General features: G+C 45.0%; 2 protein-coding genes across 2 annotated transcripts in view; both read left to right on the plus strand.

Annotated features, from left to right (window-relative positions):
• The window catches only part of LOC311252955 (uncharacterized protein), a 290,895-nt gene that overhangs the window by 221,538 nt on the left and 47,615 nt on the right, over positions 1-21,742 (plus strand). The window lies entirely within an intron of this gene.
• Positions 731-16,924, plus strand: LOC311252937 (NACHT, LRR and PYD domains-containing protein 3-like; the record flags this gene model as incomplete). The annotated part of the gene is made up of 10 exons (XM_084346601.1): positions 731-1,143; positions 1,448-1,559; positions 2,846-2,994; positions 5,128-5,206; positions 5,361-5,589; positions 5,770-7,546; positions 7,643-7,816; positions 9,526-9,699; positions 16,189-16,235; positions 16,362-16,924. The coding sequence occupies exons 1-10, from the start codon at positions 893-895 to the stop codon at positions 16,922-16,924; spliced, it is 3,555 nt and encodes a 1,184-aa protein (XP_084202727.1). The 5' UTR covers positions 731-892.

A 21,742-nucleotide genomic window follows, 5' to 3' on the forward strand; every position in this document is an offset into this window, starting at 1 on the left:
TTTGTGTGTGAAATGAGAGTAGAAGTGGAGTTAGTTGGTCAGTATGTGAGCACAGAGTGGTTGTCAGTGTGTAGCTCCACTTACTGATGACTGAAGGCAGCTTTTCCTGCCTGAATCAGCCTGTGGAGGAGGCCGAGACGAGCCGCCGCTCTCCCGCTGTCTGACGCACTGAACGCGGCTGGAGAGCAGCTGTTCGCCTGGATGCGGGAGCTGGAGGTGCTGAGGGGGCTGCAGCACCCCCTAAAACGAGGCTGTAACATGGGCCGAACTTACAAGAAGGCCCGAACCATTCAGAATTTGTCATCGACAGCGTTTCTCACAGTTTATAAAGGTCCTCTTAACTCAACAACTCACAAAATGGAGCGATTTTTCAAGGGAGTCTGGGGACTTCCTGTCCCTCCTCCTCTCCCTGCTGCTGCTGACTGCAGCTGATGTGACTTATAATATGTTGGTGTTCAGGTTCTGGTTCATAATGATCAGATACATGTTATCCTGGAGGTTCACATGAGTCCAAACACAGGAATGTGGCCCACCATTTACTATGACGTCATCATACAGACTGAGCCCTCAGCACCAGCTGCATGAAGTGGAAACACGTGACTGAAGTACCTCAGGATTGTAGTTCCGTGTAGTACTCGAGTAAATGTACTTTCCTCCACTGTTACTGGTGTTTCTAGAACAGTGAGTCCAGTCGTGTGTCGCTGGTTAAACTGGTGTTCAGAGCAGACGACTCACTTCCGGTCTGATGGCTCCATGACACCATCTAGTGGACTGACAGTAGAAGTGCAGCATTCATGTGACACTGATATGAAGCAGCCAATCAGTGGAGGAGCAGCTGATGTTCTGACAGGAGACATGATGGAAAGGCTGATTTCAGTTGATGTGCAGATGAATGATTTGTGTTTCCTCTCCAGATGAAAGTGTGTGTGAGTTGAGCAGCATGAATCAGTGTGAGGACAGAGAGGAGGGAGGCCCTCCCTCTAAAACCACTGGACCTGGACCTGGACCTGGAGCTGGAGCTGGAGCTGGACCTGGACCTAGACCTGGAGCTGGAGCTGAGCCCAGCTGTGTGTCCTTCAAGAGTGACCGGTCAATAGGTCGTCTCATTGACTTTAAAGGACAACAACCTCCTGATATAAAGAGGTGAGCTGTTAATAACATTAATATGTGACTGATTCGTGCTTTAACTGTGGAGAAAGATGTTTTTTGAAACCTGATGTTTATTTTCAGCTTCGTTCTTCTTCACTTAAATTTATATTGTTACTTTAGAAAGCGGCCCAACAGAACCAGTCTTCAACTCTTCATTTCACTTTATTGAATTAGTTTGGTCCAATATTCTCTGAGGTTTGTTCCTCATGTTCTCCACTATTTTATGGACACAAGCTTCTGTGTCTGAAGACTAGAAAGTGAATTAACGTCTCTGATGGTCTTCTTCTCTGTCCAACAGGAGACCAGCCTCTACTGGACCTGAACCTGGACCTGAGCCCAGCTGTGTGTCCTTCAAGAGTGACTGGTCAATGGGTCGTCTCTTTGAGTTTAAAGGACAACAACCTCCTGCTGTAAAGAGGTGAGCTGGTAGCGAAAGCTGTGTTTGTCTCCAAACTCTTGGACACTGTCTGCATAGTCTCTGTCTCCAGTCTGCACATGTTTCCAGCCTTTGTACTGTGACAACCAAGCTCCCTCGTAATATTATTAACATTAAACTCGCTTCAAACGCCGTTGCATAGCGGACCGAAGCGGGCTGACTTCACCAAACTCGTAGGCAGCTGTAAATACTATCAAAACGTGGCGACTATTACCTGTGGCTCCGGTGCAGTTGCTGGGTCCCGTATGGTTGGGACTGATCCTTTTGCGAGGGTCAGTGTCGAGGCAAAGCCAGCTTTGTACTGACCCTCGTTACTGAAGCAGTCCGATGTGAAGTGGTTAGCACACACAAACAGACTCACAAGAACTGTAGCCGGCACGTTGTTGTTAAAAATGAAACGCAACCACTGTCTCTTCTGTAGCTGGGACAGAGTAAAGGCACTTATGTTGATTTTTACAAACAAAAACAGAGCACTTCTCGTTGCGCTTCGACATGGTGCTTTTGATGGCGTAATGGCGGATCTCTGAGACGGCAGCGCTGTACCTGGTGGGTGGGCACTGTGGGAGGGATTATTCAAATTGCCGATCGTCGACGTCGACGACCGGTCGAAATTTGACTCGCTCATCTGGAAACTGCAGGCAAGACACCATCAGAAATCTGTATCTCACTCAAAAAAGCACGGATGGTCTTTTTTCAAAGTTTGTATGCGTGCTGCAGCACCATAGACCCAAAATAACACCCCAAATCCCAGAAAAAGTGAGTTTTTCATAATATGGGACCTTTAAATTTGACATGGAAATTCAAGTAACAAATAGGAGAGAGACAGAGAGACAGAGACAGATTGGGGGTTGGGAGCTGACCTACATTCTATAAAGTCCAAATTGTCATCATCAGTATATTACCTTTTCATTCATCTTCACCACCTCTGTTGTTATTTTCACGAAGATGAGGTCTCTGGTGTCAACATCATCGAAGAACGTCAGGTCTTTAAAGCGGGGGTGGAGGGCCGCCGCACTGTGGAAAAGGTCTTTGAGGTGCAAGTATCTGCCAGAGAAATCCTGTCTGAATCTGTCCTTCAGATCAGAAATCACTGCCAGATCACTGTCGTCATGAGAACAATGTTGGTGGAGTTTGGCCTGTAATGGGGCATTCATTGAGATGGTTGGGTTGTTTTCCTCACTGAGGAGTGTGGTGGCCACTTTAAGAGGGGACAGAAGTTTGATTAGTTCTTGGATCAGTGTCATGTCCTCCTCAGTCCAGCTGGCTGCAGCCAGGCCTTCTCCCCTCTTTATCCTCCTAGACAGCAAGGCGTTCAACAAGGCAGGTCGTTGTTCCCAGAAACGCTCCAACATGTCCAAGGAGCTATTCCACCTTGTGGAAACATCATGGATCAGCTTGTGGTTGGGCAGGTGTAACTGGGCTTGTATCTCACGCAAAATTTCAGTTGCTTGTGGGCTTTTGTGAAAAAAGTAACCACCTTCCTCACTTTCACTAAAAGCTCAGACACTCTTATCTCTATTCTTATATCTGATGTTCCACAAACATCCTGCAGTAAAGCTGCTGGATTAATTCCTGTGTGAGACTGGTTGAAAACTCTCGTTGGGTATGTGATACCTCGGCTCCAAGACTTCGAGTAGGTATAGGAACCCCTCGTTCTCAGTTACACTGTAGGGCTGGATGTCTTTGCAAATTAAAGAATGAGATGGCGTCTGTTATTTTGGTCGAACGAACCGAATTGCTAGCCAGTGGGGCTTGAAACAAAGTTGGGATACGGCTACTTTGCTCACCAGTCATTGTGTTAGCAGCAGCTGCTCCGCTGGTGCTGACCGCTGGAGCCGAGGGGACCTCTCTGTCACATTAACGCCATGTCGCTGCTTCAGGTGAGAGCTTAGATTGGTTGTGCTCCCTGTGTGTTTAATCGCGGCACGGCACATTTTACAGATGGCATTAGTTTTCTCAAGCTGACCATCTCTTTTATAAAAGCTGAAGTGTCCCCAAACACCAGACTTGTAAGTGACCGGCGAGTGTATCTCTTCTTCATCCATGCTTACTTTCTCTCTGACCGCCTCTGATTTCAAGCCTGCTGTTCATCCGGATTTTTAACCGATGCACACTTTTGTCATCAATGCAACCGCATCTTAAATGTTCATACCGATGTACCGATACGAATCGGTGAATCTTACCATCCCTAGTGTACACCTGTGTCTCATGAGTTCATCACAGCAGTACGACGGTGCACACAGTGAACAATTACTTTTAACCTCTTCATCATGTTTGACTTCATATCGTGTTTGTTTGTGAAACGTGCAGTAAAACAGTTTGTAGTTGATCTGAGCTCAGTCTCAGTCTCTGACAGTTTGTGTTAGCAGCCGACTCCTCCTGTCTTTTCTTAAAGTGTCCTCAACTGTTAAATCAGCTGCTGTAGTTGATGAGAAGTTCAGACTTTGCTTTCAAACACCTGTTTGCAGCGAGCGCCCATGTTTTTCCAGTGTTTTCCCCTCACTGTTCGTTGGTGCATCCGTTTTGCTCCTGCATGTCTCACCTGTTCTCCTCGTGTCTCCCTGGTTTGTTTAGTTTTACACTTGTGCATTTCTGTTTTGTTTTATCTGCTTTGCCTTTGGATATTTCTCTGCCTGCCTTTGTTCGCTTGCCTTCCTGATACTGTGTCATCCACCCCTGCTGATGCCCAGGCAGACCTCCACTGGTTTCTGGCGCCCTCCTGACCTGCTTTGCCTTTTGCCTCAGCTTCCTTGTTGCCCCCTGGACCTGCTTTGCTCTCCAGACATGGTTTGCCCTTCAGCTCTGCCTCCTGGTCGCTCAATGCCCACCCCCGGTGCCTTTCACCCAAAAATCCCCACTTGGCAGTTTTTGTCTTCTAGTTTCTCCTCACAGGGTGTTGGGGTTTCTATCTATTTCTTTTCTCCAGTGAATGCAGTCGATTCTGTAGGTTCCAGTGTGGCCGTTGTGTCGATAATCACCCAAAAGCAACGCACGAAAAAGTCAATAAGTAACTTTCGGGTCACACAAATCAGACAAATTAAATATCAAACTCAAGTTTGGCCTGAGGCCCTTTTTTATTTTCATGTCCTGTTTTTGATCTGAGAATGAAATCAAAGGTACGAAAAACAAACCGGAATTTGTTTTTTTGGTATGAGATTCATAAACAAATAAATAAATAATGAATCATTTCTTCATTCTCCAATGTTGGAATCTCAATTGAATACAAGTTTATTGAGACTCTTCACCAATTTGCACTGGACAGTTAGCATCCAACTAGCTTGTGTTAGCTGTGTTTTGCTGTTCACAGTATTATAGGGGTCAAGAGCTGGAGGGACTAAACCAGACAAGCTGCTGAACCAACCCAGTAAACTGACTGACTGTTGGTTCACAGTGGGATCAGCAGCACGACCAACACTTTGATGTCAGGGGAAACCATCTGATTCAATGATGTCATCAACACTTTAACTCAAAGGACCTTCAGCTTGTGTTTGTCTCTGAGTGGACAGACATAATGTGGCTGATTCTTCATGATTCCTCCACAGAGTCGACCAGGAGAGCTCAGAGGTTCCCAGAGGTCCGTCTGCCCAGCAGCATCAAACACACCTGGACTCCATATTTATGGTCTGTACATGAGCAACAACTACTTTTACATCCAGTCTGTTCACAATAATCTCCATGCTGCGCTTTACAGACCAGTGGTGAATCTGTCCAACATGGATCTGATGTTTGGCTCCATGATGTTAAATGTTCTCATTCACATAATATTCTGTTCCAGCTGCTGGAGGAGAACATTGTCACTTTTGTGAAGAACGAGCTGAAGAAGGTCCAGAAGGTTCTGAGTTCAGATCGCTCAGAATGCTTCGAGAGTCAGAGGGAGGATGAAGAGGTGTTGGATGGTGAGGATGAAGAGCAGAGGAGGAGCAGCAGAGAGGCATTTCTGAAGATCACACTTCACTTCCTGAGGAGAATGAAGCAGGAGGAGCTGGCTGACTGTCTGCAGAGCAGTAAGAGGATTTCTCTAAAGATTTAACATGATGGATCAATGAGACGTTTACTGAAGTCTGATGATGATGATGATGATGATGATGGGAAATCTGTTTATATATGCAATCTTTAGGGGAAGGAAATTGTCATATTTTCTTTATAAATAACTTAATGATCTTGTTTGTTGTGTATTTATTCAGGAAGTCATTCAGGAGTTTGTCAGCGTAAACTTAAATCTAACCTTCAGAAGAAGTTCCAGTGTGTGTTTGAGGGGATCGCTAAAGCAGGAAACCCAACCCTTCTGAATCAGATCTACACAGAGCTCTACATCACAGAGGGAGGGACTGCAGAGGTCAATGATGAACATGAGGTCAGACAGATTGAAGCAGCATCCAGGAAACCAGACAGACCAGAAACAACAGTCAGACGAGAAGACATCTTTAAAGCCTCACCTGGAAGAGATGAACCAATCAGAACAGTGATGACAAAGGGAGTCGCTGGCATCGGGAAAACAGTCTTAACACAGAAGGTCACTCTGGACTGGGCTGAAGACAAAGCCAACCAGGACATACAGTTCACATTTCCATTCACCTTCAGAGAGCTGAATGTGCTGAAAGAGAAAAAGTTCAGCTTGGTGGAGCTTGTTCATCACTTCTTCACTGAAACCAAAGAAATCTGCAGCTTTGAAGAGTTCCAGGTTGTGTTCATCTTTGACGGTCTGGATGAGTGTCGACTTCCTCTGGACTTCCACAACACTAAAATCCTGACTGATGCCACAAAATTCACCTCAGTGGATGTGCTGCTGACAAACCTCATCAGGGGAAACCTGCTTCCCTCTGCTCGCCTCTGGATAACCACACGACCTGCAGCAGCCAATCAGATCCCTCCTGGGTGTGTTGACATGGTGACAGAGGTCAGAGGGTTCACTGACCCACAGAAGGAGGAGTACTTCAAGAAGAGATTCAGAGATGAGGAGCAGGCCAGCAGAATCATCTCCCACATCAAGACATCACGAAACCTCCACATCATGTGCCACATCCCAGTCTTCTGCTGGATCACTGCTACAGTTCTGGAGGATGTGTTGAAGGCCAGAGAGGGAGGAGAGCTGCCCAAGACCCTGACTGAGATGTACATCCACTTCCTGGTGGTTCAGTCCAAAGTGAAGAAGGTCAAGTATGATGGAGGAGCTGAGACAGATCCACACTGGACTCCAGAGAGCAGGGAGATGATTGAGTCTCTGGGAAAACTGGCTTTTGAGCAGCTGCAGAGCGGCAACCTGATCTTCTATGAATCAGACCTGACAAAGTGTGGCATCGATGTCAGAGCAGCCTCAGTGTACTCAGGAGTGTTCACACAGATCTTTAAAGAGGAGAGAGGACTGTACCAGGACAAGGTGTTCTGCTTCGTCCATCTGAGTGTTCAGGAGTTTCTGGCTGCTCTTCATGTCCATCTGACATTCATCAACTCTGGTGACAATCTGATGTCAGAAGAACAAACAACAGACCGTCAATCTGCAGAGACACGTCTCTACCAGAGTGCTGTGGACCAGGCCTTACAGAGTCCAAATGGACACCTGGACTTGTTCCTCCGCTTCCTCCTGGGTCTTTCACTGCAGACCAATCAGACTCTCCTACGAGGTCTGCAGACACAGACAGGAAGTAGCTCACAGACCAATCAGGAAACAGTCGAGTACATGAAGAAGAAGTTCGAAGGGACTCTGTCTCCAGAGAGAAGCATCAATCTGTTCCACTGTCTGAATGAACTGAACGATCGTTCTCTAGTGGAGGAGATCCAACAGCACCTGAGTTCAGGAAGTCTCTCCACAGATGAACTGTCTCCTGCTCAGTGGTCAGCTCTGGTCTTCATCTTACTGTCATCAGAAGAAGATCTGGACGTGTTTGACCTGAAGAAATACTCTGCTTCAGAGGAGGCTCTTCTGAGGCTGCTGCCAGTGGTCAAAGCCTCCAACAAAGCTCTGTAAGTGTGGAGAAGTTTCTTCAGAATGCAGTAAATGTGCTGTTATTGACCCAAATAGAAATAATTTTCTTGTTCTGCTCATTATTCTTTATCCAGACTGAGTGGCTGTAAGCTCTCAGAGAGAAGCTGTGAAGCTCTGTCCTCAGTTCTCAGCTCCCAGTCCTCTAGTCTGAGAGAGCTGGACCTGAGTAACAACAACCTGCAGGATTCAGGAGTGGAGGAGCTGTCTGTTGGACTGGAGAGTCCACACTGCAATCTGGAAAGTTTGAGGTCAGATCATGTTACTGTTTGTTGTGAAATCATTTATATATTTCTGGTAGATTGTTTTGCTATCAAACTTGTTTTCTTTCAATGTACCTTTCATTAATTCAGCTCCTGCACAACAAGAACAATGAGGATGGAGAACCTCATTTATGTTTGATATCATATGACTTTGATCCCTGGATGTCTGTTTATTCTCAATTCAATCTTCATTCATTGTCACGTTGACAACATACTTAGAACTGAACAGCACTGGAACAAGAGATTATATATACCAGTCATTCCCAGAGAGGATTTTATTTGGGTTGCCAAATATATTTGCAGACTTTCGTTCATAGTCTTTAATTTAAGATCTCTATCTGCAGTACACCTTTGAGCCACATGGGGAGCTTGTTGGTATCCAGTGCTTGATTTGTAAATCAGGAGGTCTCGAGCACAGAGACGGTCCTACTCTGGTGGGTCCATCCTGTGGACTGCTACAATGGTGGGGAGAAATGGACTTTAGGCCCAATGTTTTATTTACAACCACAAAAAGCAGCAGGTCAAGAAACCCTATGAAGTGACATGTTCCATCTGTCTATCAGTCCATCTCTGCTCCATCTCAGTGAGATGGACAGCGTCACACTGAGACACACATCCTGATTGAGTTCATCATTTCACTGATTCACAGCAGAACGCCCACTTGCTTGTAGGACTTACAGTGATCATGTGCCAAAATATTTAGATACATTTAGATTTATCTCTTTGAAATGGCTGGTGTATTGAAGACAATATAAGTGGACGTGGATAAATAGTTTGGAATGGTAATTTATGCACAGATCTGCTCTTTTCAAGTTGATTAGGCCTATTGTGAATTGGGTCGCAGTGTTATCATTTTTAAAAAGTGGGACCCCCTGGGGTGCTCCTGTAGCTCAGTTGGTGGAGCATGCGTCCCATGTACAGAGGCTTTGTCCTCACTGCAGCGGCCCAGGTTTCAAGTTCACCACCCGCTGCAGGTCCTTCCTGTCCTGTGTTGTGCAGCTGGAGAACCACACCGTGCAGCAGTAGGTCAGGAGGCTTTCTATCGCTGACCGATAGAAGTTGGTCAGCAGGTGGTGAGGGAGGTGAGCGTGCTTTAGCTTCCTGTCGGTGTGAAAGTTACAAAGGTGGAATGGGGGGACAGTTTCATTCCACCTCTGATCCTCCAACAGAGGTAGTAACACAGCCAAAACACAGGCGAGACGACCTGCGTGGACAGGAGTGTGATGTTCTGATAGTGTTCACAGTCTGACAACTTAACAGATCCTTCACTCATCAAAGTCATGATACAAACCCAATGACACCACTAATCTATTTATATATATATAAAATGTGGGTCTGTCAGTCTATTCTGCACTTTGGTCCCGACTTACATATCTCAACAACCATTGGATGGATTGCCATGAGGTTTGGTTCAGACATTCATGCTCCCCTCAGGATGAACTGTAATTACTTTGGTGATCCTCCATCATCAGGTCATCATTTTAATCTGTACAATATTTTTGTTCATGACCAAGTATTTGCAAAACTAATGGCATTTCCATCAGCTTCAGTTGTACTCTGTGTTCAGTGCTGATTAGTAAATTAGTGAAAACTAAGATGATGAATATAATAAACGTTAAACCCTTAAACACAGATGTGCACTGAATCATCAGGACCCTCAGCTGATCTGTGATGTGTGTTGTTTTGTGTGTCTGCAGGCTGTCAGGCTGTCTGATCACAGAGGAAGGCTGTACTTCTCTGGCCTCAGCTCTGGACTCCAACCCCTCCCATCTGAGAGAGCTGGACCTGAGCTACAATCATCCAGGAGACTCAGGAGTGAAGCTGCTGTCTGCTCGACTGGAGGATCCAGGCTGGAGACTGGACACTCTCAGGTATGAAGAGTCCTGCTGCAGCCACAGACAGTCAGTGTGAGACTCTGTATCTCCACTGTAGATGGTTCAGTGTCAGGAGGTCTGCTTCGTTTACTCCACCTCCAGTTGTTCAGTTCAGTTCAGGAGAAAAGGCAGCATGGCACGAAGCCAAGAGTTACAAGTGAAGAGAGGAAGATGAGAAGAAGAGATGAAGATCAGCGACCAGGAGAGTCTTGGCACAAACACTAAAGTTACACCTCTTTTTTCAGACTAGTTTAGTGCCTGTTCAAAATGTGCCTGTTTGATTTGTTGGCCTCTGGTTTTGCTGCTTGATGAACCGTCATCCAAACTCCTTCACACTCCACACTGATTGCAGAGGGTTATCAAAACATTAACATTAAATCTAATTTCCACCACGTCACCGCTGTGTTATGATATTAATAATAACAATAGACCCTCTGTGTCAGATGTCTGGTCAGAAAATACTGAACCTCAAATTCAAAAGATTTCTGTGACACATAAATGAATTTAATCACTGAATGTCATAGAAACTCTTTCCCTGAACTGGAGAATCAGTGTTTCTGCCAAAGTGCTTGACTTTGAACTTAAAATGGTTCTGACATGGATCTTTATCAACACTGGAGTAACTGCATCCTAGATCATCACTGACAGTGTATCTGTGCCTCAGTGTGAAGCGATTTACAGACTGTAGCAACTGTCTGTGGCGTCAGTTTAAAGTGAACAGAAGATATAAAACAGTCCAATAACAACGTTAGATGACACTAGGGCATTGACGAATACTGCATTTTAGTATTCGACGAATACTTCCCAAAAGTCGACTAATAGTCAAATATTCGCCTGTTTTTTTTGTTTGTTTGTTTGTTTGTTTTTTTAATCCATGCGGCACCGCTGCTGCCAGACCTAACCCTCCTCACTGAGTTTGCCTCTCTTAATGACCATGAAAACACATAAATACCGTTTTTACAACCTGGACCTTATTTCTAGCATAAAATACGATCATTTACTCACCCAGATAACTTTGGTGTCATTTGGTGTCTTTCGGACGAAATTAGATCCAGTGGATCGCCGCTATATCCATATAATGCGAGTGATCGGGGCACCGAAGCGCAGCCTCTATGAGCATTATCTGCCATGAAACTAGTTCATTTCAGCAATATTTTGTTATGATACACTCGTGCTATTCCCCTCTGAGTCTGCCTCTTGCCTGTTATCAACATCCGGGGTCTGTAGGTTGATCTACTACCTCTGACCTGGAAGATGTCGTCTCTGAGCTGCGCGCGCACCCGTGACAGCCCGGCTTGTTTACCTGTAGCTGCTACTGCTAGTTTGACCCCGGATGTTGATAACAGACAAGCCCGGACTCAGAGGGGAATAGCACAAGCGTATCATGACAAAATATTGCTGAAATGAACTAGTTTTGTGGCAGATAATGCTCATAGAGGCTGTGTGTCGGTGCCCCGTCACTCGCATTATATGGACATATCGGCGCTACACTGGATCTAATTTCGTCCGAACGACTTCAAATGACACCAAAGTTATCTGGGTGAGTAAATGATCATATTTTATGCTAGAAATAAGGTCCAGGTTGTAAAAAACGGTAGTTATCCTTTAAGATCAACATTGCATGTAAATTGTGAAAACAAATGTAGCAATCTCGCTATTAAACATAAAAATGTCCACAGGTTACATAAAGTTTACAGACGTTGTTTATTGAAATAACACATTTTATCCAAATTGATATTCAGAATTAACAGAAAATATAGGCTTTAAATGCGTTAAACAAAACTTAGCCTACTCACCACCACTGTGCAACGTCATAACGAAAAGTGCAAAAAAAAAAGCAACATACTGTAATCCAGTGGGCTATCAGCCTGTGCCTGCTTAACAGTTATTCGCTCTCGTCAAAGTCCTCCTCTTTAATAATCCAATTCTTGCGCTCCTGGTTTGCGTTCAAGAAAACAAGGGCATCCACATGAGGTTGGTGCAAACTTGCTCTCTGACAGGTAATCGTGTTCCCAGCCAGGGAGAAAACTCTCTCACTTGGGGTGCTTGTAGCGGGGACAGCCAGGTAGATTCTGGCCAGCTTTGCCAGGCGGGGGAACTGCTTCTCTTTGCGGGCCCACCACTCCAGGGGGTTGCTCGTGGTGGAGATGCGGGGCAGATGGAAATATTCTTCAACATCCTCTGGACAGGTGCTGCCAGCCCTTTTTTTTTTTACTGGTGTAGTGAGGCCCAAACAGTTCGTCGTAATCACTTTCCAGTCTTGTTTTTTTACTCCTGGGCTCCTCTCCGATTTTGCCCACGTCGCTGTCTGCTGTGGCGTCATCGGCACCTGCAAATAAAATCACAGCCAGAGTGCCGGTCGTGTTTGAGTCCAGGGTTTCAGTGAATTTAAGTTTAGCTATTTTCAATTTTGCAAATATATTAAAGCACAGACGTGACCTCACATACGCACGCACACCACAGTATCTCTCTCTCTCTCAAATTAATAAATAATATTTACCTGTAGCTACAGGGACATCTCGCAGTAGCTGAATCAGGTGGCTTTTAACCTCCGCTCTGGTGTTCTCTGGAAGGAATCGGAGATCTTTAAATCTGGGATCCAGGATGCAGGCAGTGATAGGAACCGATCCCGCCAAGTCGTCCTCAGTGTCCAACTTGAACCTGGTTTTCAGCTGTTTTAGTACCGTGTTCTTAAAGTTGCGAGTTGCTGTTACATCCGACTCTTCAACTTTAAGCACCACATTCACCAGTTTGAGGATAACGGGGTAGATAAATGAGAGCCCGACGTGCATTTCCCCACACATGATCGTAGTTGCCTTTGCCAGCGGTCTCAGCACAGGCAGTAGCTGCTGGATTAGTTCCCATTGCGAGGCTCTCATTGACAGGGCTTTTCTGGCGGTGGATTTAGTGACAGTCTCATCTTGGAGTACGGCTTGGACAGGGATGCGCTGCTCGTTAAGTCGCTCCAGCATTGTAAAGGTAGAATTCCAGCGTCGTTCTGGAGCCTTTTCTCTTTCATATTAAGCTGGGCCTGTCGCTGCGTCAGAGCACTCGTTGCCACAGCCGAGTGGCGAAAGTGGCTGACCACACGCCTCGCCGCATCTGTGGTTTTTGCCACTTCAGCTAAATCCAGCCCCGCCTTTATCGCCAACTGTAATGTGTGTCCAGTGCAGCCGAGGTCGTGGTTGAAATCTTCACACAGACTCATCGCCAGTGTCATGCTGCTAGCATTGTCATGTATAACGCAGAACACCGTCAGGCCCCACTGACTGATGTGATGTATGCCTCCATGGTTGGAGATGTCCATAGGTCCGTAGTGAGTGAAACACTCTGATCTTTCATTTCAGTTGCTAATTTCGCTCGCAATTCATCATACTGGTGTGTGATGTTGCTCCACAGTGTCCTATGGGACGGGATAACGTAACCCGGCTCGAAAAAATGGATAATGTCCTTAAAGCCATTTCCAGACACCGCAGCAAGCGGTCGCATATCCTTCACGATGAAATTCACCAACAGACCAGTTATTTTCCTTTTTCTTTGGTCGGATATCTGGCGTGTGGAGAAGTCTCTCATTGTTGTCTGTTGTTGGTGCTTCTCTCCGCTAACGTTGCCGCTGCTGCCGCTAGCCCCGGCCGGGTGTAGCTTCAAATGGTTATGCATTGTAGACGTACTGCCATGGTACTTTAGAGTAGCCTTACATATATTGCAGCTAGCGGTTTATCTGTTTTGGTAAAGTATTTCCAGACCTTAGACACTTGCAGGCGAGTATTGAGAGCCGCCTCAGCCATTTTACTTTCAGTCTCCTTTCTCTTTTTTTTCGTCTCCTGTCTGCTGCTTGGCGCCATTTTCCTTGGCGTGTTGACATCACTCACACGCACGCACACGCACACGCACGCACACACACACACTGCACTAGTCTCACATGCCCCCAGCTGCATATCTGCGGTACCGCTTTATTACAGCACCGGGCTTTTGAAAAAAAGAAAAACAAGGAAAAGACGAATACTCGACTATCAGGCACAGCGTCGAATAGTGGTTTTGATAGTCGAATATTCGAATATTCGATTATTCGGTGAAACCCCTAGATGACACAAGGTGGAACATTCCCGTCACATCACCATAACAGCAGCAGTGCATAGATGAATTTAAGATGGGTCAGTGGTGCCGTCTTGGCTCCTGTCATGAGGAAACTGCTGCTCCAGCTGAGTTTGGGCTGTTTTGGGTAGTTCTCATTATAACAGCCTGCAGGGGCAGGAAGGCTTCGATGTTTTGCACCGTCAGCAAAATCAAATGACAAAAGAAAAGAAAACATTCAGTGATCAATCATCTGCTCCATTGATTAACATGATATGTGACCTGTGCAGAGCTGCAGCTCTCTACAGTAGCTGGTGGACCTCTGGTTTAATGCTGTTGTAATGTACTTCAGCCCGGCTCGTAGCTGCTGACTCAGCTTCACTTTCAGCTGTTCTGGAGTCGTGTTCAGGTTCTGCTGGTGGAAATCCAGTGTTTCCTGATTTAGCTGCTTCACAATAAAAGCTTTCAAATAACTAACGGGGGGTGGGGGGGACAAATAAAAAACAAAGATCTGAAAAAGAACAGGATGGATCACCGTGCTTCTACAGTTTGATCCTTTTTTAATGTCAGTGTGACGGTCCTGGTCCTGTCGTTTTTATGTATTCAGTCCATTTCTCCCACTTCCGGCAGCATTGATCCTCTTGAGTCCTTATTTTATAAGTCAGTTGTTCCATAATATGTATTTCGTCCGTAACTTCCATCCAGTCTTCCTGTGACGGGGTCTGTCTTGTACCATTTTCTTGTAATTGCCTTTTTACAGGCTACTAACATAATTTTCAATATGTATCTGTCATATTTCAACACAACATTTCCCGTAATGACGCCAAGATATAATAATGTACAAGACTTGGATACACCATAACCCAAAACTCTGCCCATAACTAAATGAACATCTTCCCAAAATTTTGGGATCTTAGGCCAGAACACGTGTGAATGGTTCACATTTACATCTCCACAGCTTCTCCAACACGGCTGATTTTTCTAAATTCTTCCATTTGGCTACATAATCTTTGTCACACCAACAGATTACATGTCTAACTTGTGCAGCATGAAAATATCCCTGAAGGTTTGGCAGTGCCAAACCCCCCTTATCCTTTCCAATCTGTAATGTTTCAGATTGATTCTCGGTCTGTGACCATTCCATATAAACCTGGAAATGGTTTTGTCCCACAGTCTGAATTGTTTTTCGGGTATCTCAATGGGTAGTGACTGAAACAGGTAAAGAAGTCGGGGTAGAACGCTCATTTTTATGGTCTCTATTCGTGAACCGATGTCTGATGGAAGGATAGCCCACCTGTCCAAGTTGCTCTTAATTTCCTTCTCCAGTTTGACGTAATTAGCTTCATATAAATCATCAGTGTTTTGTGTTAAAGTGACCCCAAGATATTTCATTGTTGTTGCTCTCCAGTTCAGATTGTGTTTTTGTTGTATGATTTTGGATGGGGAGTAGTTGAATGTTAGGATCTGTGTTTTGGTCAATTTAAGCTTGTATCCAGAACAAAAGCCAAACATCTCTGGTTGGTTGATTAGTATGGGGATGCATGTGTCTGGGTCCTCTAAAAAACAGACCACATCATCAGCAAAAAGTCCAATGGTGTGTTCCTCTCCCCCGACCTCTACTCCTTTAAGATCTCAGGGGCTCTATGAAGACTGCAAACAAGGTTGGAGAGAGACAGCAGCCCTGTCTAGTAGATGGTCCTGAAGCTGTGCTCTCAGTCAGACTGCCGTTTATTCTTATCCTTGCGGTCGGGTTTTGGTAACGTGTTTTAATACGTCTGACAGCTTTGTCATTAAGTGCAAGTTTTTCAAGTACCTGATATAGAAAAGTCCAACTTACGCTATCAGAAGCCTTTTCTGCATCGAGGCTTATTAAGGCTGCACATTTCTTCTTTTTTAGAATATGGTTAATAACATGTCGAGTTCTCCTCATGTTGTCTTGGGCTTGTTGTCCCTTAATAAAGCAGCAGAAACACAGCGAGAACAAAAAGCAGACTGTGCAGGTGAGATTCAGAAAAGCCCTGGAAGCTTCAAACAGGAATCTGACCTCAAAAGTTCTGACGTCCAAATCCAAAAGTCCTGTAATATACAAACATGAGCACAAGCTGACATTGGATCAGACAGCAAGCGTAAGGTCGCCCACAGGAAACAGCAGCAACATCCAATAACATAAAGATGAAGTCATGAATCCAAAAAGAGGTTTGTGTGTGTCCTCACATGTTGTCGTCCTCTTTCACACACACCAACATCCTGTGGCTCTCAGTGTGTGAGGAGAGTGGCAGAGGTGAAGAGGTTCAGGAGAACAGGGAGAAGCAGGCCTGATGGACATATTGTGTTTCTGTGTATGAGTCATGTCATGTCCATGTCTGCATGCTGAAAGAGGATGTGCTGCTCTGACCCCCCTCCTCCTTTCAGGGTGGAGCCTGCTGGAGTCCGATGGTTGACACCAGGTCTGAGGAAGTGTGAGTGTGTTTTTACTTTGATTCAGCTTCACACTGTGACATCACTCAGTCACATCTGTGATGTCATCACCACACTGATGATACATTAATAACTGCAGCTGTGTTGTGTCTTTTTCTCTCCATCAGATTCCTGTGAGCTCACAGTCGACACAAACACAGTCAGCAGATACATCAAACTGTCTGACAACAACAGGAAGATGACAGATGTGGAGGAGGATCAGTCATATCCTGATCATCCAGAGAGGTTTGAGTCCTGGTCTCAGCTGCTGTGTAGAACTGGTCTGACTGGTCGCTGTTACTGGGAGGTCGAGTGGAGAGGAAATGTTTCTATATCAGTGAGTTACAGAAGAATCAGAAGGAGAGGAGGCAGTGACTGTGTGTTTGGACGGAATGATCAGTCCTGGAGTCTGTGGTGCTTTAATGGGGGTTACTCTGTCTGGCACAATAACAGACACACAAACATCTCCTCCTCCTCCTCCTCCTCCTCCTCCTCCTCCTCCTCCTCTGGTAGAGTAGCAGTGTATGTGGACTGTCCTGCTGGCACTCTGTCCTTCTACAGAGTCTCCTCTGACTCACTGATCCGCCTCCACACCTTCAGCACCACATTCACTGAACCTCTTTATCCTGGATTTGGGTTCTCCTGGTCCAGTTCTGGTTCTGGTTCCTCAGTGTGTCTGTGTGGTGTTTAGTCTGCAGAGTCTCCTCCTGTCACAGAAACATTGTCAGTGCTGAACAGTTGAGTCTGTATAGGATCACAGTCACATCAATCTTTCAGCTTCTTGTAATAAATTCATCAGTGAACTTTGTACAAAATGATTCAAACTGATTGTAAAGATTGATGGTTTCCTCCTCATCAATGATTCTGTTCTGCACATTAAAACTGAGACATCACTTCACTTTGTTCTGCACTTGTTGTATTTGACAGTCGTCAGCATGAAGCTGGTGACTCACAGAAGGACTTTAACAGGCAGCCGCTGTAAAGACTTTAAAACAGGCGTAACGTGCGTCTCCTTCTGGTCTGAGTCAGCAGTCGTGCAGCAGGATGTTGAATTAGCTGCTTTCATCATGTTTCTGTGTGAGTGCTACGTGTTAGCTAGCTACAGACTGCAGCTAATGTTAGCTAGCTACACACTGAATGTTGGCTAGCTACACACTGAATGTTGCTGTATAAAGTAGAGACACTGTCAGCTAGGTGTAGAGTGGCAACATTGTTAGCTAGTCTTTCAGGTGTTTCATCAGCAGAGTTAAAAATTCTGGTCTTGGACCACCTGTGTCAACTCCCTCCTCAACAACACCAGCATCATCAGTACATCTGAGCAGCACGTCACAGGTTTCAGAGGATGTTGTAGGCTTGAAACCTCTGACTGCTCCATCCCAAACATCAGCCCTGGAGATGTTGAACCTGCCGACTCTTTTGTGATCAACAGGAAGCGACAGGTTTGCCAATGTCAGGTAGTGTGATGTTCATCTGCTCCCTGTGATGACAAGAAGTGATGTAACTAATGGATATCCCAGACAGTGCACACTTTGAGAACAATCACTGAAACACCATCAATACTGCACAATAAAAACCTGTAACGCCACAGTCAGAAGCTCATTTTACACCGCTGTGTGTTGGAAGCTCTCCACACTGACTGCAACCAGCTCCTCGTCCTCTTCCTCAACACCTGGTGCATTCAGGTCCGTGTGTTTACTGTTGGGAAATTACAATTTCCATGTTAAAACATCTCACAAACACAAATTTCTTCTTTCCCGATGAATTAAATTGAAATGATGTGAGTGACTATCATGTTTTACTCACCTGCAGCAGGAAGTCTTGGCTGGATGTGTTTCAGGTGGATCCATATCCTCAGCATCAGATATTACTGTCTGAAAAACACAAGACAAAACACTGAAAGTAAGAAGCGTCAGGCTGCCACAGGCTGCCCTATCAGCTGTCCAGGCTGAACTGTTGCTGAACGTCCTGGTGCGTCTCTGAAACATGACCAGATCATCACCAGACCATGTAGATCCTGTAGACGTGTCCTTCAGTAGAGTTTAAATATGTCAACATGTTGAATCCTGACGTCCACTAACCTCCTTTAAAATGTGTTTCTAGCCAAATGAAACAGCTGATCCTGGAAGATGGCTTCCCTCGTTCCTTTTGATATTCAGCCAGTTTGAACGGCCTTTCTGACCCCGGCACATGGACCACCTCTGAGCAGTCTGGATACAAAAGGACATACGGTCCTTCTCGCATGTCCTCGTTAAAAGTTCTCATTTGCTGGACCGCTTGCTTCAGTACATCAGGTGCTGCTGCCTCTGGGTCTACAGATAACGGGAGTGTTTTCCCTCTCAGAGCTCTTAAACCAGCTCCATCAGGTCCATTTGGCACCGTCAGTCCAACGTTTATCTAAAAAATGACAAAGATGAGGTTAATTTCATGTGTTCAACATAGATAATATAAAAGACATTAACTATGGAGAATGTGGTGTCCCTCCATGGTCTGATTTGTGCCACCACAGTTTCACAGTGAGCCGAACATGAGTACAAGCTACACTGCAGACCGTCACACTGCTGCGCCCAGCTGCTTCAGCTTCATCTCGTCCTGCAGAGAGCTGCTGTTATCCTGCCTGGAGGCTATCTGCTCTAACATCTACGCACAGATGCTGCGTCAAAGATATTAGCTTTCCTTTTTAACTTCATTCAATCTGTGCGATAAATCCAACATGACACAGATCCAGTCCTGAGTCATCTGGAGTCAGACAGTCGAGTATTGATGAGCTGAGACAGTCAGTACAACCTACCTGGACGTGTTTCCGCTCTTCAGCCTGACGTCTTCCTCTCGGCCCGCAGGTAAAAGACTGACGCTCCTCTGACCTGGAGCCTCTGTCCTCCAGGAGCTGCTGATATGATGGCCGAGGTGTTTCTGCTGACATTAACAAAGCTCTGTTTCAAAACAGACGGTTGGCTTCACCATGGACCGCGGGACGCATCTGAACAAGGGGGCATCATTTCCAGTGTGGCGGAGGGGGTGGGGGGGCAGATGCACTGAAACAGACAGTATTACTGATGTATTAAATAACGCTGCGAGCACTTTGTTTATTCCGACACCACACTATAACATAGGAGTTGGCTTACTGAATACCAAACTTGAGACCTATTAATCTTAGATGAATAAATCAGAAGGCACTGATTCAATAAGGTATCTGCACTCACACAGGTTGTCTGGTAAGAACAGGAATGATGATGATGGGTTAATGAATCCAATTCACACACACTCTCATTGAGATGCCCCTCATTTATTGCTGAACTCTTCTGTTGATACTGTCTGTGTGGTTACTACAATAAAGAAATAAACAGAAATGTGCATATTAATCATATACAATAATTATAATAAACAGAAACAGACTGGTATAAATTACACAATGCAGTAATAAGGCTAAGTAAAGAGAAACAGTAAAAGATGAATAAATGAGAAGATGTGAGTGTTTAGAGACTGTCAACAAAAAGCAACCTCTCAGCTCAGGAAGGCCCATATCTATCTCACTGGCACAGTGTGCACAGAGGGAGAGACAAATAAGTGTGCGACGATCCCTTAATGGACGCATCTGCACGCTCACTACACTGCGTGACATAACTAATAAACACCTGAAGCCACAGCGGTACTCCATTAATCAACTTAACAATATTACCAGGGATCATATGCATCAATTGGGATATCAAATCGGCAACAATTCACCAATGCACCAGCAGAGTTGGTCACATTACTTTAAATAAGTAATTAGTTATAGTTACTAGTTACTTCTCCCAAAAAGTAACTGAGTTAGTAACTGAATTACTCCACTATAAAAGTAACTATCGCGTTACCTTTTTTTCAAGTTATTTATTTTTTTTAAGTTTAAAAATGTCTAAAAATGTGGATTTTCTTCTAAGCGGGTTTCTGAGTCAAGTGTTGCTCACGGCAGCATGTTCCCAACAACATACCTGCCCATCACTGCATTCAGTTCAGTCCGTCAGTCCGTAGTAATTAGTTAGATTACCCGTTACTGAAAAAAATAACGCCGTTATTACCAACACTGGTTTGGTGTCATTGCGATCTCAGGTCAGGTTGTTGGTAGTTTGCTTTGCTACTACTCACACACTCACACACACACACAAACACACACACACCTTCGACCATGACAGCTGTTATGGTCATTTTGATTGTAGTTATTATGTTAATTATTAAACAGAGTTACAAAGTTTAGGAGCTTTTTATGGGACTGATTTGGTGACTTGGCTCTTTTCCCTTCTTCAAGGGTGGTGATCTAATGTAAACTGGATCTTATTATTCATCATAATTAATAATTATCCCAGATAATGTAATGTTGGGAGTACAGGTAAGCTAAGGAGGGGCAATAAAACATCTGCCACAGAAAAAGTCAGTGAAGGTTTGGTCTGAGGAGGCCGGTGAAAGACTGAGGGACTGCTTGGACACCACAGACTGGGAAGCACTCTGCAGCCCACATGGGGAGGACATCGACAGCCTGACAGGCTGCATCACAGACTACATACGCTTCTGTGTGGAGAACACTGAGCTTCCAGGAAGGTGCGGCGTTTTCCCAACAACAAACCCTGGGTGAACTCTGGGATCAAAACCCTACTTCACAAAAAGAGGAGGGTTTTCAGATCGGGGGACAAAGAGGAACTGAGGAGAGTCCAGAAGGAGCTCAGGCAGGAAATAAGGAAGGAGAAAAACAGCTACAAGAGGAAGCTGGAGCAGCAGCTGCAGCAGGACAACACCAGGGATGTCTGGAGACGACTGAAGAAACTACCTGCTCATGGAAAAGGTGGAGGGAGACAGAGACGGTGGAGACCGGGACTGGAGAGACAAGAGGTAAATACTCTCAATGACTTTTTTTGCCGTTACGAGTCTCACTTAGTTTTTTGTAAATATCTTATTTTTCCTATTTATTTTCTATTTAACTGTATGTGTATTTGTCTGACTCTTTTTCCTGCACTTGTTGCATCTTCAGCTGTTGTAACAAGTGAATTTCCCGGTTGTGGGATAAATAAGTCCATCTAATCTAATCATTAATTATTACTGATAACCAAATTTAACCCAAAACTCTTTATTAATGTTGCATGAAGCGCTACATAAACGTCGACTGAGTGAAGATCAGCAGCGTCTCGTGTCTTCTTACCTCTGAACTGAGGCTGCTGTGGAGCCGCACGCCGCCACATCACTCTTACTAATTACTTTCACTTTCACGAATAGGCCCTTTAAGTCACAGTGTCACATATATAATAGTGAGAAGAAGAAAAGTCCATCATTCAGTGACATAATGAACATTTACTGTGGTCAGACTGAGTCACAGAGTTGTTCTGTAACATGGTCCGATCACAGTTCACATGGATGCAGCAGAACCAGAGGAAGCTGGGTTTATTTCTCCTTCCTGGTTATTAACAGTCCACTAACAGCCACAAACTGCTGCTTTATCTCCACTCTTTCACTGCAGTTTCATCAGAAATGAACAACAAATGAT

This window comes from Pagrus pagrus (assembly GCF_965226575.1).
Source record: "Pagrus pagrus genome assembly, chromosome: 24".
Taxonomy (NCBI): Eukaryota; Metazoa; Chordata; class Actinopteri; order Spariformes; family Sparidae; genus Pagrus; species Pagrus pagrus.